Here is a 22,736-nt window from a genome sequence, read left to right as displayed (position 1 = left end):
TATGTGCATCAATATATCCTGCATGGATTATTATAGCATGTTATGAGTCCTCACTACATTTTATTTTAAATGTGTGTATCTGGGAATATATGTATTCATGACGTATTGTAAGCCACATCAATGTATAACTATTCAACAGCGTACATAAGACACTTTAATCATAAGTCACATGTATAATGTTTTATAAGTTGTGATTTTGTTTCTTTTTGGGGTATAGCCTTATAATTCACTATGAATGCCCCTCATAAAGCACAGTAGATGTGGTCTTCGTAGAAAGTGTCACTGAAATATGTTCCCTTTTTATGCGCATCCCTAATTCAAATGCTTCTTAGTTTAAGCTCAAGAGCACACAGATGTGTGTGTGAGTGTGTGTGTGTGCATTTTCAGGGCAACAGTTGCTGAATTGACGGTCTTCCAGAGCTAAATCTCCCTGGAGTTGTAGATTGTGGGAAAACACATGTTGTTGTGCACTTTCATGCCTGGGCTTAAGGACAGGAAAGTTGAAGCAGGGTCACTGCCAAAGGATACAGTACATCTAAACTCTGCACGGATGTATGTGTGTGCAACATAAAAATACACACATGAACATGCCAGATTCCCCTGCAGTGAGTGAGTGAGTGAGTGCACGCATATACGTCTGTGTAAAAGCATGGCAGCCTGTGATGATTTTAGCTGGACTCGCTGTTATGTGTCGTGTGGAGTTTCCTCTCTATGCAGTGATAGCTCCGGGATGCATCTAAAAATACCAGGGGCCCGGGAGGAAAGTGAGGATGGGAAACCATTTACAGAAGAGGAACACAGGGCTGCTTCCAGTGACAGCAGCCCCGGAGGGAAGCCTGCAGACAGCAATCACCCTGTGACCTGCAGGGGAGGGATTTCCCCTCATTCTTTCAAGCATGCACGTTTGATTTGGATATTGCATGAAACTTTGTTAATGAAATACATGCCCTCTTTCTGTTTCTTAGTGTTATATTGAGTTATACACACAGATCCTTGCTCTGCGTGTGTTGGCTTTGAGGGTTTTACTAAACCAGGGTGGTACTGTACACTCATCAAGGCCATTTCCTTCTGTTTAAAAAACACATTTCTGGGAGATTTAGATACAGGAGCAGACTTGTACACGAATCGTGAAGAGATGAGAAGGAGTAGGAGGAGGAAGAGGAGGAGGGGGCGGGTAGTTAGGAGGAGGAGGGAATCCAGATGGGAAGGAGCAGCATCGGCGCCGCAGGAGAGAGATAGAGAGGGGAGACAGACTGTGGAGGAGAAGACGCGAAGCTTCATCTCTGCCTGGCTGGAGATGAAAGATACTTTTATCTCACTCTGAACAAACGGATTTCACTTGGTGCCGCCATGTATTTTGGTACGTAAACGATGCTTTTTCCTCTCTAAAGAGTTGTTTTGTGTGTTGATAATAACGCAGCGGAGTCACTTGTTGCTACGTTGAGATTGATGTGAGCTTTGCGAAGTCAGTCACCTGCACAGTGGAACAGAGACAGTGTTAGTGCAGCTTATTCAAGACATCACTTAGAATAAAAAACAACAACATTATGTTATTCATCCGTTTTAGTTCAGAGCATTTTAATTGCAGTTGTATCTTTAGTAATCACTGTGAAAAATGATACAGCATAGAGAACAATGAGAAATAACATAGTTGCAGAAAAGCTCAGAAAAAAACACAATTCATGTGAATTACTATATATAAATATATGCATGCTTGTGCTCTAGCTCTTGTAGGATTGTAAAACAATATTATTGCTTTATTACATGCAAGTTTTTGAAATGATATTTAACGATGATGGTTTGCGTTTTGCGGCTACTTAAAGACGTGTCTAAACATTTCAGGTGTGTCACATGGTCCATGTGTTTATTGATCTCGTAAAGTAATTTATCTCATTAGCACATTAGCGCGGGGAGGTGGGGGCTGCAGAGCCCCCTGCTGGACAAATGAAAGAGTGAGATATTAGTTATGTTTTTAAATAAATGTTGATAACAGAATAGTAATAAAAATATTTTAAACTGTTTCTGTTGGCAGGAGAGGTGTGGTAGAGGGTGTGGCGATGCCAGTAAAGCTGCGCACTGTAATCTTGGTGCCAAGTGTGACTATTCTCACGGTGCGCGGCCCGCGGATCATTTTAGACTGTTCCAATAGACACAAGTGGTATTTCTAAAATCCTACTGTATACACGAACATTAGGGATACATGCACATTAACGAGGTAACAAATACGTTTCTAGATTTTGAGTTTTTAGTTACATAATCATGGTAAACAGTCGGGAAAAATAATTTCAGATAAACATCAACATGCAAAAAAACACACCAAACTTGTTATTATAATTTCAATGTATAAATAACACTGTGAGGATGGAGCATTGCATTGATCGTTGTGATGACACATAAGTGGCGCACTGTTATGCAAAACATGAAGATCGTCAGCATGTCCAGAAAAAGTGTATTCAGTTTAACACGAGGAGAGCCTGCATATAAAGTGGATGAAAGTACTGTCACCATAGCCATTATTATCACCGCCACTAACACCGACATATATAAACTATGTTAGGATATTCTTTTGATCTCGCTCAGTATCCAGCTGTGCTACAAGTGCCGCAGGTGAGCCTGGCCATACCGAAAGTGCGCTTGGCACGCCTCAGAAAGAGCGCACCTGATTGCAATCTGCGCCGCTATATAGAGCCCGCGGTCCCTTAGCACACAGCAACAGCAACACACTGTGGAATTGGAGGTAGGAAATAGAAACATCTGCACAGAGACAGTAGTGACAGCTGCTGATCCTGACGACACACAGGAAACACAGCTATAGTTTCTAAAAAAATAAATATCGGCTTTGCAGTTTTTTCCCCCACAGGTTTAAATATCCTCGATCCTTTTGATCATATCTGCTGTAATTTTACTTCCGCGAAAAGTTGTTTATTATAAACATTACTGTAATACGCGCGTGCATGTAGGGTTATCTTTCGCGCGCAAGCCCCCCACTGAAAACACGTCCCCGCGCTCATGCGATTGCAAATACTCATGTCGAGACTTCAACGAGACGTGCGCACACACACGATTTAAGCTTGTTAAAGGCAATCAGGCTAATGGCGGAGCGGATGGGTGTGTTGTGATTTTGATTATGATGATTACACATGCGGGCTGGTCCCGAATCAAACTGTAATCAAGCGCAAACCCAGAAAACAAGCGGCCATAATCAAGACGGAGCAACACAAACAAGACGCTTGTCACACAGCACTTTAAGTAATGGCCTCATTGAACCAGAAATATGTGTGTGCATATTTGTGTGTGTGTGTGTGTGTGGTTGCAAGTGTGTGCGGTTGCAAGTGTGTGCGTTAAAAAGTAATGTGTTGTATTTGTTTTTAGCTGAGGCTGTAGATTAGCCTTCAGTGCACCCAGTGTGACCTGACAGCCTGCAGATAATATATTAAAAGAAAGCTCAGAATGTAGAATAGAGTAGCCTATTCTTAAATATGCTTTGTATTTAAAATTCTAATCTGCAAATAACATTGCACTCAAATAGGTTTGTGTTAATCTTTTTAATTGTTTTCATTATAAGGGAATTGATACATAAACACAATAGCTGGTTTTACAGAAGGAATGACCTGACAGGGGGATTTGACCCATAACATACTGAACAGCACATACAGTAGACAGTGGCTCATTGACAGATGGCATTAACTTTAAGTCATTAGAAAAATGAAAGGTTGCCATGTTTTCAAAAAAGATTTCCTATAGGTGACTAATTTTCTCAGGTATAATACATTCCTTTTCTCCCATAGCCACATTTCAAATGTAGGAACCTTCTTAGATGTCCAGGATTGCAGCGGCAGCTTTCGGCCTAACAACTAAAACTAACAATGGAAAAAAACTATTAAAGCATAGCAAAGTTACAGCGAAAATAAGGGAGGAAAAAGATGAGGGAAATAATCTCAAACAGACTACATAAACAGAGAAGCTGAGAGCACACAATCTAATGTCCTCCTCTAGTTCTCTCTGGTGTTTTCTGCTCATCATCATGGTATTATTTCTAAAATGAATCACCTCCTCTCTGCTGAGTTATTCCTCCATGTGTTTATCTCTCCACCTGTCTCCTCCCTAGGCAGTGTGTGTCACAGCGCTCTGCCACCGCTGCTCCGCCCCGCGTTGGGCAGAACCCAACCCTCCGCCGACCTCAAGCCCCTCCTCCCCTTCCAGCTGCTGCCTGCATTCACAGACGTGAGTACTGTCAATCAGGGTAGTTGTCACAGCAACCATGCTGTCGCTTACTGTGCCCTTTTAAAAAAATAAATCAAACCCCAAATCGCTGGCTTTATCACTCTGATTTCTGCTGCGAGTGGAGGAGTTTATTCCATGCAACAGCCTGCCTGCGTGGAGTTATTTTTCAATACACAGATGCATGAGCGAGCTGCCTACACTTTCCAAATATATCACCTCTGATGCGGAGAGCTGTGACATTTCCACACAACCTAGGGGGTGGAGCTGATTCCTTGATATTCCTCACACAGCTTTTCTTAGAGCTGCCTGTCCCGGTGTTTATGACGGGTGAAGGTGGAGAGAAACAAAGCCGGTCAAGCCCGAGCCCTGAGGAGAGCTCATGTGTCAGGCAGGGCTGAGGGCTGACTTCTGCTTCACACGAGCTATACATCTCCATATACTCTGCCTGTGTGATGTATGAAGTCATTTCTTCGGCCTGAAGCAATGCAATGCTTCACTACAAAGCTGCGACGTATTTACTGAGACAGTTTCTAACGCCTCTATTTGTTTCGAGCACACGCAGCCAAGAAAACATGATGTGTTTTTTTGTCCTCACACGTTCACTAATACCGAACCTATTACAAAACCTAAACTTGAGATGAAGTTACGATGACTCATAAGAACATCAATGCGTCTGGCCAAATACCCACTCTGAAGCAAAATTGACAATTTTCTTTTTGTTCCTCCCTTCTCTTTGGTCTTAAACTGTGATTTGCTCTTAGATGTTAAGAAGAGAGATATAGAGAGACAAATTGAAGGTTTTAAAAAAAGAGGGGATTGTGTGTCTGTGCAGTAAATATATTCTGTGCGTGTGTAGCATCTTCTTCTTTGTCAAAAAGCCATTCTGCCACCCGAGGAGATCTTGCCCCCTCCCTCCTCCCTCCTCTCTCTCCAGCCCTCTCATTCATCCCTTCCACTTCCCTGCATTGCTCTTGCTCCATCACCCTCTCTTCACTTCAGCTCTGCTCTCTTGTATTTTCCACTTTGTCTCCTGCTGTCATCTTCTCCATCCTTCACCCTCTCATGCGCTCTTTCTTGCTTTCAGTTTTCGACTCCTCATCTCTCCATCACTTTCCCCAAAAAAGTCAAAACATACTTTTTTTTTTTGTGGTCTCATTTTTCTGTTGGTAGATTTTTCATGGTAGATGACCTTCCTACTCGGTCTCACATATAACTTAACACACGTTGAAAAATGTACTTAAAAATCTCATGACCCTCCCCCTTGCTGAGTCACAGCCCCTCTCACCTATTTATAGCTCTTTCCTTTTTATTCCATTTCCAGCACATTCTCCCACTCGGCAGTTTCAGGACTATTGTCAGCACTGTAAAAAGTAGCTGACCTTTACAATGCTGGTTACTGGCTGGGTGTAATTTTGAAGATTTATGGCTTTTAATACAATGGAGTTGGGAAAGGAGCAATTGGATGCATGAGTGAAATAAATTTCAATTAATCTGCTGGCTATTTCCTTGAAAAATCATTTAATCAGGAAAAAAACAAGCAAGTAAAGTTTATTTGTAGAGCAACTTTCACAGACAGTCAAAAAGGTCTGCGCAGAGAAAAGAAATAAAATCAAACAGAACCCAATAAATAAAACCCCAGATAAAACATAAAATGCATGCCACCTGTCTGAACACATTTCACACACGCTTTTTTAAAGAATCCCAATATCTCAAGTGTATAAAAAAAAAAGGCTATTCCAAATCTTTGGGGCTTTCAACAGGGAGGCGCAATCTCCCAAGGTCTTCAACAGTTTCTGAGGTACACTTAGAAAACCCTGGGTGGAGGAAACTAATAGCTTGGCTCTTGGTGTGAGGGTGCAGAGGATCCATGATGTACTGTGGAGCCTGTGACCATGTAGGGCTCTGTAAGCGAGCACAAATTAATTCTAAAATTAACAAGAAGCCTGTGGAGAGAGGTTAAAATAGGTGAAATATGTGACAATGTTTGTATTGTAATAAGAGCTTAGCATCGGCATTTTGATGGAGTTGATGCAGTTTTTCACTGTATAAAGAAGATTTATTAAGGCAGATAAACAGAGAATTACAGAAGATAAAAAGCACGTATTAGCATCTTCATATCACTTCATTTATTGACCTGGCTGTGTTATTTAGGTGAAAGAAACATGATCAAGTCAGCATCCTAAGGCGAGCATCATAACTCAAGCACAGTTTGGTGAAAAATGTCTATTTTATTATGCAATGTATGATTCTCCAGAGCAAAAATCTTATTTTATCTTACCAACTACCCTAAAAACCCAAAATATTCAATTAAAATAAAAGCAGTGAACCCCCACAATAGATTAAGAAATGCATTTTTTATTTAAAAATGAAATTAATTAATGTAAAATAAATATTGCTTAAAAATCGTGATTGGACTAATTGATTATGAATGTAGTTTCTGATTAATTTTGTTTTAATCAATTCATCAGATAATTGTTTCAGCTCCACTGGTCAGGTTAACATAGTTTCTATTTAAATATTGTTAACCGAGACATATGGTGGAACTTAATATGCAAACACCATCACAAAGAATCATAATAAAGTTTTGTCTCCAGTACATTTCTTCTGCTCCCTGGATCTCTCAGCAAAGTTTAAAGGGAATCTTCTCCCTCTGTTGTGAAGCTGTGGGTGTTAAGTAAGTGGGCACACAATTGACCTCTGGCTGCCTGCCTTTTCTCCTCCAGTGTGTTTTTATATGAGGGTTTTTGTGTGTATAAGTCCATCTTTATAAAGCGCAGCTCAGGAGTTTGTTTAGTGCCCACATGTGGGTTGTCGTGGTTACAAGGTTGAACGCATGTGTGTGTGCGTGTTGTTTGTCGTGAGTCCAAACTGGGACTTCACTGGCTACTTTGGCTGGTAGTTTGACAGAAATGGAAACAAACAGTGCTTTTGTTTCCAAGCAAATTTAAATGACAAAGAACCAAAAGTAGCAGCTCATTCATCATAAGCCTCCCTTTTTTTTGCTGCTTGACGTCATGCGCTCACACATAGCTGTCACACCGCCACGCGATGCAAATCCAGGAACATTTATCATTATAAATGTTGAGGCCCTTGACTGCTTTCCAGGTAAAAGTCTGCTTTACTTCACTTGGCCATATGTTTCAGCCATAACTCACTTCATGCAGCGGTGCATGTCTGACACGCCACCACCGCTGTGAGTGAGGAAACGGGACAGAATGAACGGATAAATACTGAAGATATGTGCCTTTATTGACTGTATAGTCCACTGAAATTACTGCTTTTATTGCTTTCATGCAAGGAGGGTGTGGATAGAGGAAGAAGAGGAAGGATTTGATGCAGCAGGTGATGTGTGTATAATAAGAATGAAAGAAGAAGCAATGAGTTAGAAGGGCGAAATGACTTTGCCACAGGTGCTAGTCCACCTCAGAGTGTGAGTGGGAGTGAAAGGTAAGAGAGTGGGTCCACTGGGAGGCAGGAAGGTGACTTTGATCAAACAGAGACAAAAGGGAGAGGCAGAAAGTTCAGAGGGGAGCAGATGGAGAGGTGAAGTGAGGAATGTGTGATGGGAGGTCAGATGGTGATACAAGTGGAGCCTCGGGGGCCGTGGAGGGAGGGAGACAGGCTTTTACCGATGTGGAAATGTTCAGTCTCATTCAGAGAAGCATAAACTAGACTCTCATAAATGTTTCACATTAATGCGGCCATGTTGTGCTGCATTATACACTCACCATATATTTTAATGTCACGGTTATTGCAGACGTTGCTGTTGTGGTACACGTTTAGATTTAGATTTAGAGTAGACTAAACGCCTTGAGATGAACCATCTTGTTTTCCAGACAAAAATTAATTACAAGAAAGGAGACAAAGAGAATAAAGTTATTAGTCAGCCTCCGAGCCTGAAAAGTGAAGCCAATGCAGAAATGCCTTAAATCTGCGTTTTTTCTAATGGCCAGCAGGAGGCGACTCCACTGGCTGCAAAAAGAAGTTTTGATTGTATAGAAGTCTATGAGAAAATACCCATCTTCTTACATGATATATTATATCTGGAACATTTTCCATATGAGTTTATGGTCTCAATCACTAATTTTCAAGTCTTCTTCAATACGGCATGTTGTTTATGTAGTAAATTGTAGCCCCATTTAGAGCAAAACAGACGATAAAGCAGGGTATGCATTAGGGCGTGGCTACCTTGTGATTGCCTGCATACTATGTTGTCATCTTAGAACTTTTCACGATGTTTTCAGTTTGTGAAAGTTAATTGTAACATATCGGTCGACTAAAAATGTATTGTTTAGTGTAAAGACACTCTAAGGAGTCTCCTGTTTATTTTAAAAAACAGATGCCCCTTACTAACTAACCAAGCTACCTACCTGATCCGTTTCGCACATGTACTGATTAAAAAAAACAAAACAAGATGGCGATGGAGACTTTCAAATTGGAGCCCACTCACAAAAATCAGAAAGAAGCGTACATAGGTGAACATCAGCACTTGGTGGCCACAGAATATAAAAAAATATATAGAAGATACAGTGTATTGTAGGTGCTGTATACAATGCATTTCAACCTAAAATAAGTAGACAAACCATTTTTACTACATTTGAATGCAAGTTATTCCAGTCTGATTGAGCCGTAACTATAAATATTCTCTTCCATGTTGCTTTTTTACTTCAGGAATTGAGTAAAATGCCTTAAATGATATTAAGGAATATGGTACCAAAACTGATTTAGGTAATGGGGATAAGATGCAACCAATGAATGTCTCTCCTTATATTGAGTGGAGACCATTCAAGTGAATTAAACAATGTCCAGTGATGAGTACATCAAAGAGCAAATATGCTGAGATTATTGTATGGCTTTTTGTTTATTGTAAATAAAAAACATCAGCAGAGACAGACATTTAGGAAATGATTACTTGATTTTTCATGATTTATATTTTAAAACTAATGAATAAACTTAATTTCAATTCAACATGTATTCAGACTCAGGGTCCAGAACAACAAACCAAGGGCAGACAAAATATTACACCACATTAAATAAGTTCCATACAAGTCACTATGAAAGATCATGTTTAAAAAGCATAGAAAATAATGATTCAACACAAGAAAACTATATTTGTTTTAAGATGTGTTTGCTCAAGTTTTACATAGACAAGCAGCTGCAGGGAAACGGAGAGAGATAAGAGGCCAATGACTGCAGAGATGCATTCCAGTGCAGCCGCCTAGAGTGATGATCAAAGAAAATGAACACACACACACACACACACACACACACACACACGTACTGACAGATTCTGTTGCTTTTTACATTTCAAGAGTGAAGAATTCATCTTTGGCAGTAGAGAAACAAGCTAAATCTCCAGTGCAGTGCTACAGTATATGTTCTCAGCTGGCTTACAGCGCTGGTCGGCTAGCCCGCAACAACATATAAATGTCTACGTCAACTCCAGCCAGATTTCCATAAAGCCTCCCTGGTTGTGGCTGGTTATGGCCCCCTACATCCCATCACAGGTAATAGGTTTGTTCTGTTCCACAAAGGCCAGTTGGGTTTTATTGCGCTAAGTATATGTGCTCATTAAACCTACCAGTAGGTAATGTCCAGAGGAGCAAAACACTGTGTGGTCAGATATTGCTGCGTATTGCAAAGAGTTTTAGTGCGGTTTCTAACTCTCATAAAGAAAACTAGACTGGGGTGAAAAGTACAATATCCTAACTATTTAGATGATTTTTGTGTGTTCACGTTGGACAGCAAGTCATGATTTTAAAAGTACAGTTTCCTTTTATTTCCTCTAAATGGTAAAAATAATTCTCTTTAAAAAGAGGCTGACACTTGTGAGGAATGTTTCTGAACCACACCTTCATTTCTTACTGTCTGTGTGTTAAGACCATCAGCGGGATCTGTCTGAGACTTCTCAGAAAAGGGCTGGGTTTTCTGCATGATGCCCTCGCCCCCCGTAGGTTTGAAAGGTGGCTGTAAAGTCTTTATAGTTTGCTCCATCATGGAGAGCGGAGGCTGTGGTCAGGTGGGATTCAGGGTGGTCACACTGGACTCACACAGTTACATGTTTTTGTGTGGAAAGTAAAATTTTCAAAGGAGCTTTTCAAATGTCCTGCTGTATGAGCCACGTTTCTGCTAACCCATATACTGTACCAGCATTTTGTAAAAGAAATACAGCATAAGGTTAGTCAATTAGTCAGCTAAGACTCATTGGGTTTTGACCAATGGAAAAGCGAGAGCCAGTGAGCAAGCTAATGCTTGCAAGCTTGGCAGAAAACTGAGATAGAGGTTGTGAATCATGTCAAAAAAATTGTGTTTGGAACATGTTGCCAGAACAGTTTGACAAGGTTTATGTAAACATGTTGATACTTTATTTTTTTCTGGCATAGAAACACATCACTATTAGAATAAACTAATCTGCTGTGAAACCAAGCGGATCCAAACAGCCTCTGTTCTGCACAATGGAGCAAATTATTCACCTTTCAAGAACCGTGGTTAAGTGTTTCATAGTAAACCTGCTGGGGTTAGTCATGTCATTTACACACTTTGTTGTGTCATGCATGACTGAGTGTCAGACAAGCTACTCCCCCACTCAGCTCCTTCTTACAACCTCCACCTCTAACCTGGCATATCATAAATCTGTGTTTTCTTGAAAGAAGCGTATTAACTAGCAGACAACAAGCCATTAACACCTCAGGTAATCACTTTCACCACATACTCAGTCTTGCCTTTCACAGCTTTAAACAGTCATGACCTTAATGTTACGCTTCTCCTTTGTTGCAGATGGATCACGCCCATAAAGCTCTGATCAGCCAAGGCTTCGGGCTAACATCGCCGCTGAAGAGGAAGCCCAGTTCCTGCGGAGTATGTCGACTGAGGTTCAACTCTGAGGTGGGCGTTGTCTTGTGGGAAAGGCAGACTTTAATTGTTTTTCTTTCAGGGTGCTTTTATTTCTCACACACACCCTTAGATGGCAGTTGAACGGCTTAGAAGCCCAGAGGTTAGACCAGCCCTTTTCCATAATTGGGTGAAATGTGCACACCTCTTAATATTTTAAGGGCATTTATTCTCTTAGTGTACTTATTACAGAATGATTAATAAACGGGGACTATTATGTGCTGAACTGCAATGCATTGTCACCTCTCCTGATTCTGCATTACATCACAAACTTTTATTTTCTAAAATGATTCCCAACCAGGGGAACCTGAATTTAAGGAGGTACTTCTTCTGATGCCAAAGAGTACGGAAACACATAGAGTAGTTCAACCAGTTTAAACAAAAAAAGAAAAGAAGAATTCATGATTTGATCATAAGATTATATCCACATAATAAGTCAGCTGTAACACCTAACAACTACAGATATGCGGGAGTGGCGAAAACTTGTTAGCAATCAAGCACAGAAGTTTAAACTGGTACCTAAGAGAAATTACTTAGCTAAAAGTTATAGATAAACAATTTAAATAGTTAGAAGTAATGGCTGGTTGAAATAGTTGTCTAAAAGCACTGACTAAATAATTCAAATAGTGAGCTTAAGGTAATGGAAAAACAGATAAAATAGTTGGTTAAAAGTAAAAGTAAAGTAAAAGCGGTTGAAAAGCTAAAAGTTACAGTTAGCTTATAGTTAAACAGTTAAAATAGTTATCTAAAAGTAATGGATAAAATGTAGAAATAATTAGCTGAAAATAATGAAGAAAAACAGGTTGAAAAAGTTGCTTAAATTAATGACTAAATAGTTTAAACATTCAGGCACTCTCCAAGGAGCTAGCGGTGTGATTGCCAACCAAACCAAACTACATATTGACATTATTAATTGGTAACGCTTTATAATAAGGTCCTTAATAACCATTAATTAAAAAGTAATAAGGCATTGTTCTTGCTTTAGATCTGGTAGTTGCAAAAAGCATAGTTAACTTATAGTTAACTTATAATAGATGAGCAATAAAGTATATTTTAATATCAATAAGCAAACAAAATAAGATTAATAAAGGCATGGCAAAGACATAATGGGTGGGTCATGGGTGTTTGTAATGCCATTATTAACACTTATATAAGCTTATAAACACACAATAATGTTAATAAGCATCTTGTAAGGACTTACAAGGGCCTTATTACTTGTTAATTAATGGTTATTACAAGGACCTTAATATAAAGCGTTACCTGTTAATTAATTCATGCATTATCCTGAACCGCTTATCTGAACTCGGGCTGCGGGGGGCTGGAGCCGATTCCAGCTGACTTGGGGCAAGAGGCGGGTACACCCTGGACAGGTTGCTAGACTATCACAGGGCTGACACATAGAGACAGACAATCACACTCTCATTCACTCCTACGGACAATATAGAGTTATCAATTAAACCTAATGCGTGTTTTTGGACTGTGGGAGGAAGCCGGAGTACCCGGAGAGAACACTAGCTGACACAGGGACAGTATGCAAACATGCAAAACAGGCCGGAGTCAAACCCACGACCCTCTTGCTGTGAGGCAAGAGTTCCAACTACTACACCACTGTGTAGCATATTAACGGTGCAATTATAAGAAAAATTAAACAATATCCACTGTTATGAATATCGTTGCACATTTGGAACATGCATTGGGAATCTATGACGGAGTGCAATAGTTTCTCTGATTGGGCTGATGGGTTTTTGGAACCGCTCTATTAAAACATCTGTCAATCAATGTGGGAGTAATAGCAGCCTCTAAAACGTTGCGCTGGAGACACATTCACATTCAAGTCATGTATTCTGTCTTGATATAAAACATTGTCAGATTCACTTAACTAAATAATCGTGTTGAATTAATTCATACCTTCTTGTTTGCTGTTGTGTGCACAGGCACAGGCTACTTCCCATTACAGTGGCACCAAACACGCAAAAAAGCTAAAAGCAATGGACACCCCCGAATCAAAGATCAGGACCTCTGAACCGGTTGCCAAGGAAACCACATCGCAAATCCTCCCGTCACTCTGCTCACAGCCCTCCAGCTCCGACACAACATCAGGAGGTGTGTGTCTCTGCAGGCATGCATGCTTCCCCTGCATATCTGTGTGTGTGTGTGTGTGTGTGTGCGTGTTTGTGTGTGTGTGGACATCAAATGCATGACAGCGTTAGATATATGAATGTACGGCTCAAACCTTCTTTTCCCAGTCACGACTTTAACTCTTTGATGTGATAAACCTCCTGCTCCTTTGGTTTCACAGTGAAGGGATTAAAGGTTGAGCATTATCGTCCGCTCTCTCTCTTCATATCTACATTTACCGACCTCCTGAGTGGCCTCCTGAGATCAAAAACACATTAAACCTGCACGATGAATACGATCTGCATAGTGTCTGAGTGCATGTGTGCCTGGAAATGTGTCAATATAAATGTGGAGGTGTGTCAAAGGATCGACTGCTTTCCAACATGTCTATATATGTGCGTGCCAGTCCTGATGTGCTCCTTTTGCACGTGTGTGGGTGTTGCAGAATGAAAATAATACATTCTGCTGCAAGCTAAAAAGGAAAAAATAAAAAGATTGAAGAATTGTACTTGACATCGCCAATGTGAGAGTGTGCTTGAAGAGAATGAGTGATCATTTCCAGTTTGGAGTAAGTTTCATGAAAGTAGATGAGACGGCAGGAGAGCTAGTTGAAGATTACTTCAGCAAACAGCCTTGTCGGCCTCTAAGAGTGGGGAATCAATGGTAACAAACAGACACCCACTCTGCTAGGCAGAGCTAATCATTGTTATTAGCAAAAAGTGAATCCTTAAATCAGCACGCGCTCCTCCAGGGAACCTCTACAAGTCAGTCTGACAAAAGATAATAGAGTCAAATCATCTCTATACAAAACTGTGAATTTAAGTGCTGGGAGGCAGATCCTTGGGGAAATCATTGATTATTAGTGCGATTAGAGAGGTTGATAGAGCTCATAATCACTTGTAGCCTGGTGAGTTTTTATCTCTGTCTCTGAGCGTGTTATGAAATTGGTGCTTTTCATTGTAGGCAGTAAGGAGTTCAGGAATTTATGGAAAAAAGTTTTTCATCAGACTTTCTCAGCCTCTATCTCTGTTGCTTTGTTTCTATTCTCTTGCTGTTCTTTTCTTGCCATATTTCTGTTTCTCACACTCCTTACACTGTCTTATTATTAATATCTTTAACTCTCCTCCCCAACAATCGCCAAAATTACACCATTTATCATAGAAAGACACTGTAAAAACAGGCCTTATGGTCGGAATCTGAACTTTTACACAGTCAGTGAATGGATCATAGGTTATGAAAGTTTCTGTTGGAAAAAGCAACCAAAACAAAACTTAAAATTGTGATATTTTTGTCAAAATCACTTTATTCTACATGTATAATTTAAAACATTGACAACAATTAACTGGAATAACTAGATACTGTTAAAAAATTACATTCTGCACTCCTCAGTGACACTGTGAAGGTATGATTTCACTGAGATGACCAGTCACGTTACAAATATTCACTGAACTACAGGCTGTTTACACAGAGCTGAGAGGAGAGGACAGGAGAGGTTGCAAGTAGAGGTTGGAAAAAATACAAATATATAGCAAAAAACGCCCTGAAACAACTTGGAGTTCAGAGGGTTAATATATATCTGTTTCTTTGTTTGTTCATTTCAGAACCCTCAGCCTCAAACCTCACCTCAGAGGCGGCACCATCGAGCATCGACCCCACTGAAACTGTGAACGCGTCCTCTGACCCCTCCCTGTCGCCCAGCCAGGGGACACCGGAGAAAGAGACACAAAGAGACGGAGAGGCGGAGGTCCCAGAGGAGGAAACAGAAGAGGAGAAAGCTATGCGTCTTCTCTACTGCTCCCTCTGCAAGGTTGCCGTCAACTCTGCCTCCCAGCTGCAAGCCCACAACAGCGGTGAGAACCTGCAGCCGCTGCAGCAGTCAATCTTTGCTCTTGTTTGATGCTCTCTTGATGTGTGACTTTATATCTGCTCAGGCACTAAGCACAAGACGATGCTCGAGGCGAGGAGTGGTCATGGAGCCATCAAGTCCTTTCCCAGGGCGGGGGTCAAGGCCAAGTTGGTCATGCCCACTGAGTTGTCAACGGGGCTCCAGAACAAAACTTTCCACTGTGAGATCTGTGATGTGCACGTCAACTCCGAGACTCAGCTCAAACAGGTCAGCTGCTGAAAACGTGTTGTCAGTGACTTTGTCAGTGATGAGTTGTTAAAATGATTAATACAGACACATTACACAGCTAAGTTTAGAGCTAGCTAGTTTTAATTTAATACTTAATACAGTACTTTATATATGGGGCTACTAAGTAGGGCTGCCTCCAATGGGCCACAAGATAAATCTGAGGGGTCATGAATGATTAATGGGAGAGCACAGAAGCAAAACAAAGTTCTGACACACACATTTGTATTCATAATCTTTGGTTACTGGATAATTTGAGCCTTGAACAATTATTTAAATGAAACCATCTGAGAAATTTAGAGAGGAACAACAACAACTGGTTTACTCTTTAACAATGTGGGGTAATTTAAAAGCTTATTACATACATACATACATATATATATATGTATATATATATGTATGTGTATATATATATATATATATATATATATACGTGTGTGTGTGTGTGTGTATACATACATATATGTATGTGTGTATACATACATATATGTATGTGTGTATACATACATATATGTATATATGTATACATACACATATATATGTATATATGTATACATATATATGTGTATGTATTTATCTATTTACTGTGCTTACTGTAAGTACAATTTTGAGGCACTTGTACATTTGCATAACCATGTTATGCCACTTTATATTTCTATAAGCAGACAGTTACAGTTGCTAGTTATATAACTAGCAGAAAGCGTAGTAAATAGAGCAATGCACTTTTCCCCTTTTTCTCTCCACCTATGTTTTTCTTTTGTGTCTTAAAATCTATGCAAATGTGAATGACACAATAAATAACTATAACTAACCATAGTTGTTACGTTGCTTGAGCAGAGTGAAGACAAGTTGCCTCATCACACTTATTCCTGGTTAGCTCCTCTGTGGAATTTAAAGCTATGAAAAGGTCACCTCTCGCACAGTTGAGCCACTCAAAGGCATCAAAGACTGATCTTCCGTCATGCACTACAGAAAGGCAATCCAGGGCCGTGCATATTTCATTACAAATCACAGTGTGAACATCTTACACCTGTCGCTGCAGGTGAGTTAAATCACAGATCCCTAAAGATAATGAGGACAAAACTACTGAACCTAGCTTGTTCCAGCGAGCATCTGAATATGATGTTAGCACCTCTGATCGTGATGCGAATGCACAGTGTTGGTCTGACTGTTTAAAAGTTAACTTTGGCCAGGTGCTCATGAATATTTAGCAGTACACCGCTGATTGTGTGGCTGTAGCCATCTGTTTGTGCTTGTCAGTCAAATCAAAAAGATTTTCCAAACCCGCCCCCTCATGAATATTTTAAATCTCAAAGTTGGAGCCAGCAGTCTGAATCATCAAAATAGGAACTTTGATTAGGCTTTCTTTAATTTCCTCTTGTCTGATTATTGACATTTCCAAACAAAGCCGACTGATGCTTTCTTTGTTTGTCCCACTCGTCTTTATGCTGCTGCCTGCATTTGTCTGGCTTCATTTTTCTGTGTGTTATCTGTCTTTCTCTCCTCCGCTGCAGCACATCAGCAGTAGGAGGCACAAGGATAGAGCAGCAGGTAAACCAGCCAAGCCTAAGTTCAGCCCTTATACTCCCACCCAGCGCCACCAGAGTTTCCAAGCAGTGAGTACTCTGCTGTTACTTGATTTACTTTGTGTTTGTGTACATGAGTTGACTCTCCAGAGGAAGCTCCCCTCCTTAGTTACAAACTCATCAGTGATATGGTTGAAGAATCTTGTGTTTGGGATGTTATAATCCTAGCTGAGAGGGACAAAAAGTCATCTTACGCACTAAGGGAGTGCAGATTCATGATAAGATTGTTTGGCAGTAACTTGGACAGCTTGTACTTCTGTTGGCCAAATAGCTGCTAAGACTTCATCTCGTTGTCCATCTCTGGTTTCCTACTTTAACTTCTCAATTTCCTCCCCGGAAAAAAACATTGATTGCTGTTTGTTTGTCTCTGTTTTTCCTCCTCAGATCCGTCTCGCTCTACGGAAGAACCAAGACCCGACCAAACCTCTCGCCTCCTGTCTCCTACAGCGCCAACTCTCCGTTGCCGCTGCTGCTGCCATGACAACGTTGCCCCCCTTCTCTCTCCGCCCTGTCTCAAACTCGAGCCCCACCCTATTTCAGAGTCAGCCCCTCCCCCAGGCGCTGCTGCATCCGGCCCCTGGACCCATCTGTTCGACACACACGCCGGTTCTGTTTTCCCCCTACTGACCCTGTCGACGTCTCAATCAGCTTTGAACTGCAGCTAAAAGCAGACTTGAGACCTGAACAAGTTGTGATATAAGACAGTGCTTACTGTGCTCTACTAACAATAGATACTGTGGGTGTCATGGACCAGGACTGAAGAGTATTTGCTGGGCAAAAAACATTAAGTACATTGGGATGGAGGAAGAAGAAAGCAGCAAATGAGTGAAAACAAGAGTATTTTCTGATCTGTGTGCGTGTGTGTGTGCATGTGCAGATATAGCCATCATAGAAGTACAACTTTTTACAACATGTTTGCTGTACTACTGCTTCATTCCTCCATTAATAACCAAATATTATAAATGCTGATCATCTATGAAAATCCCTCTAAAAGCAACGATAAGAAACTTTTATTTTGCGTTGATTTTGGCGACCCCTGTGGACAAAAGCGGTACTGTTTCCATGAGCACCAAGGCTTTGTGTGTGAAAACCTTGGTCTGGGTAGCATGGGTATTTCTTTTGGAAGAAAGATGGACCTTGTAATACTATTTTGTACTGATATAGAACTACATCTTGCAAATATTTCATAAATGAAATAGACATAATTCATACTTATCAAGGAGGACAAGGGCTAATTAAGGATCCTTTTGAATTCTTTTAAATGCCCAAATTCTTTCCATCTGTCGAATGGCTGACCAAGGTTTAACGTGTTTTCACCCGTGCTTCATCACTGTCCCTTTGACCTTTTTTTATGTTCTTTTGGTAAGTTCTTTTATTTTCCTCTTTGCTGAATCTACCGCAGTATCAGCCATGACCACAAATTATAACAGAAAAACTAAATTCCTCTAAAGAAAAATCTCCGCCTGCTTCCTTTGAACTGGCTACTCACTGCCAAGCTTTGCCTGGACAACGTAAATGCAGACTTCTCTTGATATAAATCGTTTCACTCGAAACTGGTGACAGGCATTAAGAATACTGTATAGAAACAGCCAATCTTCTCACTGATGGTCTCATTTGCTTATGTAGGTCATATAAAGGCATCAGTATTAAATTGAGATGATTTCAAAACGAATAAACTCCTTGTGGCTGCTTTAAAATGGACAGTTTAATCCAGTATAGATATATGAAAAATGCATTATGGTGAACTTCCATGATGACTATAACTGTGTGTGTTTATGTGTGCAGCTATGCATATCAGTATGAAAGCCAATCTGAGCATGCTTGACTAAAGAGGTTTATTATTTTCCAATAAACATTAGCTGTGGACACTCATGTTGGATTCCAGGAAATTCTTTATTACCAATTTAAAAATCCTTAATGGTGTTTGAATGGTAATACATTTTTGTTGCGACATACATTAAATAAGATGCATACACCATGACGAACATCTATGTTCTTCTTTTCAGCTCCTTACGTACGTGTTCACCCAGACACTGCCAGAAACATAGATGTGCATCACCTCTGCCTGAACCCATAACTCTGCATTCAGACAGACCTAATACCATTTCATCCCCCTTCGCTATTTAGCAGCACGCAAAAACAAACTTCTCTTGGTCTGAACTCAGGTATTTTGCTAAAAAACAAAATGAAAAAGGGCACATCCATAGCCTTTGCTTGGCTTCGGAGGACTTTGAAGACATTTTTTTCCAACTATTTATTACTTAAGAGTACAGATAAACCTCTGCCCGTCCTCTGCATCCCCTCCAGCTTCATCCTCGGAGATAAATCAAGGCAGGAATGTTCTGACTTTATTGTCTGTCTTTCTGATGATGTTTACTACACTGCAGCCTCGAGCAATGTGTGGCTCATTTTGGAAAGCTTATATCTTAAAGGAAGTTAATTTTGAGAAGCCTGGAGGTGTAGAGAGAGTTTCTGTACTGCTGCTTCAGTACACGCACTGATGGTTACTGTACGTTGTACATATTGCCTCTTGTTTTTTGAGTTATGTGAAATTTAGACTGACTACACTTGTGTGACCACTGATAGGGTTACATGCTGATGTAAATGATGGTTATTTTAACCTTTCTCAGAGGTCAGAGTGTTAACTCACCCCATCAGGTCAGAGTATGTGTTAACGCTGTTTTTTAAACTTTCTGTGACCTCACACTATCTTCTTGTTGCTCTTTCATCAGCCAGCTGACACCAAACTGGATTAATTAGCTAGATATTTTTCGCTTCTGCCTCCCGCAGTCATTCCAAAGCAAATAATTCTACAGGCCAATTCAAAGAATTATCTTCCAATCAATCATGGCCTCCTGATTCTCCCACTTGTCACAGCGGTCATTATCATTATTATGAATTGTCTGGGGTGATGATTGTGAACATCTGTGAGTGGGATGCTCAATTCTCCACAGGCTGTCAGAATCCAGACCTCCTCTGGCCCCTTAACCCCCTGGCTCATTCTCTCTCCAGCCTTCACTGCCTTTTTTCCTTCACTTTTTGTCATCTTTCTTTCGTTATCTCACAATATATTCACAGCCAGTCTCTCCACCGCCTTACTGTCTCTCACTTCTCTGTAGCATGCATGCGCACACGCACACATAAACATATGTCAGTAACACAAAGGCCTGACTTGGCATCCAGGGAATTTTTTTTCATTCTTCGCTACCTGGAGAGAGTACAAAGGTACAAAGCAGACCTTTGCATGCCATGTGAGGGCAGTTCACATAGAGAACGACTATAATAAGCTCTTGGCGCGAGGATGCAGCATTTTGACTTTTGCACATAATAAAACAAAGGTGGCCATAGACAAGTGCATTGAGACAGTGAGCAAAAGAAATGAGGGTTTGAAAAATAAAGATTTCATGAAAGTCAACTGTAAAATACAACTGCAATCTGTATTTGCAGCCCAAGACTTTAATATACAACCAACATATGGCTAAAACAGACCAGGTGATTAACACTGAAAAAAACTAAATGTTTCTCTGACACTGTTTGGCTGAAAAAGGAAGCACTGGATGGGCAGTGGGCTAAGCTGTCACTATTGTTTGCTCAGCTTGTTTCTCTGATATCTTAAGATCCAGACATCCAATGACTAAAATCCTCCATCCAGTTAAAATATGAAGTTAAAAATGTCTCATAAAAATCTGGCTTAAACTAAATAAGAGTCAATTTATGATAACGTTTGGCAGACAAACACAGCGCTGATGCATGTGCAAGGGTGATATGCCACCATTGACAGAAAAACAAATGAAGCATTACCGAGACTGAAATTACAGTTTTCTCTGGGTTTGAAAATTATTGGAAACATTTGGGATAATGTACGTACAGGACTCAACAAAACATATACCATATGTCCAGTAATTTTAACATTTTAGTGCTGAAAAGTTACATGTATCTTTGAAAGAAGAGTTGGGAAATACACTTTCTTGTCCAAAGTTAGATAAGAACATTGACACCACTTTCACGTCTGTATAGTAAGTTGGAGCCAGCAGCTAAGCTTAGCTTAGCATAAAGACTGGAAATGAGGGTAACAGCTTAGGTTGGCACTCCTACACCAAAACAGCTGTAAAAGCTGCCCATGGGAGCTGTGATTCTCTGGCTCTTGTGTATAGACAAAGGATGAGTGGGCAGACTGGAGCTGTGGCACAAGCACCATCTGTCTGGGTCAACACGCTTCAACAGTTGTCCAGAGTAAGTTTAGACACCGATGTCAATTCAAATTCTCTCCTAAATTGTTGCTCTTGCAGGAGCACACAGGATTTGTTTGGTCCCTGTGAGGCTTTTCCAGTTTTGCGGAGGCAGTGCAGCGGTATGGCATGCAGCTACAGATCAGTAAACGGAGGGGATGTAGGCTGTGAAGTAAATGGCTCAGCAGGGCATTCAAGAGCAGGCTGTAAGGCATAATGACCAAGCTGTACCCCACAGAGAGTTGATTATGTGTCTGGGCTCAGTGTTGCTGTCTGGTTTCAAAGGGATGTATGTGTTGGCAAAAGAGTGCTCCTCCAGTTTAGTTTGTTAGCAGTGCAGTCTGACAGCTCACGCTCCCTTTACAATGAGGAAAACAGTCATCATTTAAATAGTTCCTCTGCAGTAATGAAATGCATTATGAGATGTTCAAGTTATAGCAATTACTGCAGCAGTGACCAGCTATCCCCTCTAAATATTCCCTCTAGATAACTGATGTATTGCAGGTGTGTTGTGATATACCTGTATTGGTGATGACTGTGATATTTAAAAAATCTAATACTGATACCCTGCTGCACCTCTTAATTCATTTACATTTCTTCTTTCCTTATGCTTTTGTACAGTTATGGTTACAGACTCTCTCTCAACCTCCCTAAACTTGTATTTGGAGTTTAATTAATTTGCAAAAAAATAAACAAAATGCACAATAAACACAGTATTTGATACATTTTTCAAAATTTCTAGCTATCGTGATGATATTGTTATCATAAATTCTTTGGACAGTAGTAATTGTGCAGTGAAAATCTGATGTTGTGACAACTGAATTGTCATATTGTGTGGGTCTGAGAGGGCATTTTCTTGGGACAACAGATTCTTTATTCTTACACTGATTGTCAACCAGACTAGAGTTAGTGTTGTGCTTGACCAAGGTTTAACAGAACATGTTCCTTAGATTTTTATGGAGCCAGAAAATGGGAATAAGATACTTTTTGAGTTTAAAATCATAAGTAAGCTGGTCCTCATTAGAAAACGTATTGGGCTGATATGTTATTTGTGATTTTGTGCTCTAAAACATTATTTTTCAAAGTGGGGGTCTCCAGTGAGGTGCAAGGGGGGTCATGGAAAAATTGATATGTTTTTTGTTTTTTTTTAATAACAGAAGACACTAGACAGAATCTAATGAATAAAAGGCCAAACAAAAGATAAAAACTCTAAAAGAAAATATGTTGACTTTAATATTGCTGTGGATATTCAGGCACAAATGACAAGGAATGTATATAGCAAAAGCAAAGAAAGACTGATTGTTTGTTATTAAAAAATAAGGAAAATATATTAAGAACTGTATGGTTGATTTTTTAAATATTCGCTGTCATAATGTACAGGTTTTTTAAACAATGTTGCAACAGTGGGGTCCTGCCAGAGGGGAATGCTTAATGTTGGCCCTTGGCATGGCAAAGTTTGAGAGCCCTTGCTCTAGAATGAATGACATCTTTCTTATTGTTTTTTAGCACATGCAGATCAGTTTAGGATGGGGACCATTTCACACAATAATCTGATAT

General features: G+C 40.2%; 1 protein-coding gene across 1 annotated transcript; it reads left to right on the top strand.

Annotated features, from left to right (window-relative positions):
- Positions 1-1,241: 1,241 nt before the first annotated feature.
- Positions 1,242-18,947, top strand: LOC131985598 (zinc finger protein 385D-like). Its single transcript, XM_059350792.1, has 8 exons — positions 1,242-1,360; positions 4,109-4,224; positions 11,002-11,109; positions 13,050-13,218; positions 14,835-15,083; positions 15,165-15,346; positions 16,879-16,980; positions 17,335-18,947. The coding sequence occupies exons 1-8, from the start codon at positions 1,351-1,353 to the stop codon at positions 17,575-17,577; spliced, it is 1,179 nt and encodes a 392-aa protein (XP_059206775.1). The 5' UTR covers positions 1,242-1,350; the 3' UTR covers positions 17,578-18,947.
- The last annotated feature ends 3,789 nt before the right edge of the window (positions 18,948-22,736 follow it).

The sequence above is a fragment of the Centropristis striata genome, chromosome 14 (genome assembly GCF_030273125.1).
Source record: "Centropristis striata isolate RG_2023a ecotype Rhode Island chromosome 14, C.striata_1.0, whole genome shotgun sequence".
Classification (NCBI taxonomy): Eukaryota; Metazoa; Chordata; class Actinopteri; order Perciformes; family Serranidae; genus Centropristis; species Centropristis striata.
This window is presented reverse-complemented; position numbering and strand designations above follow the sequence as displayed.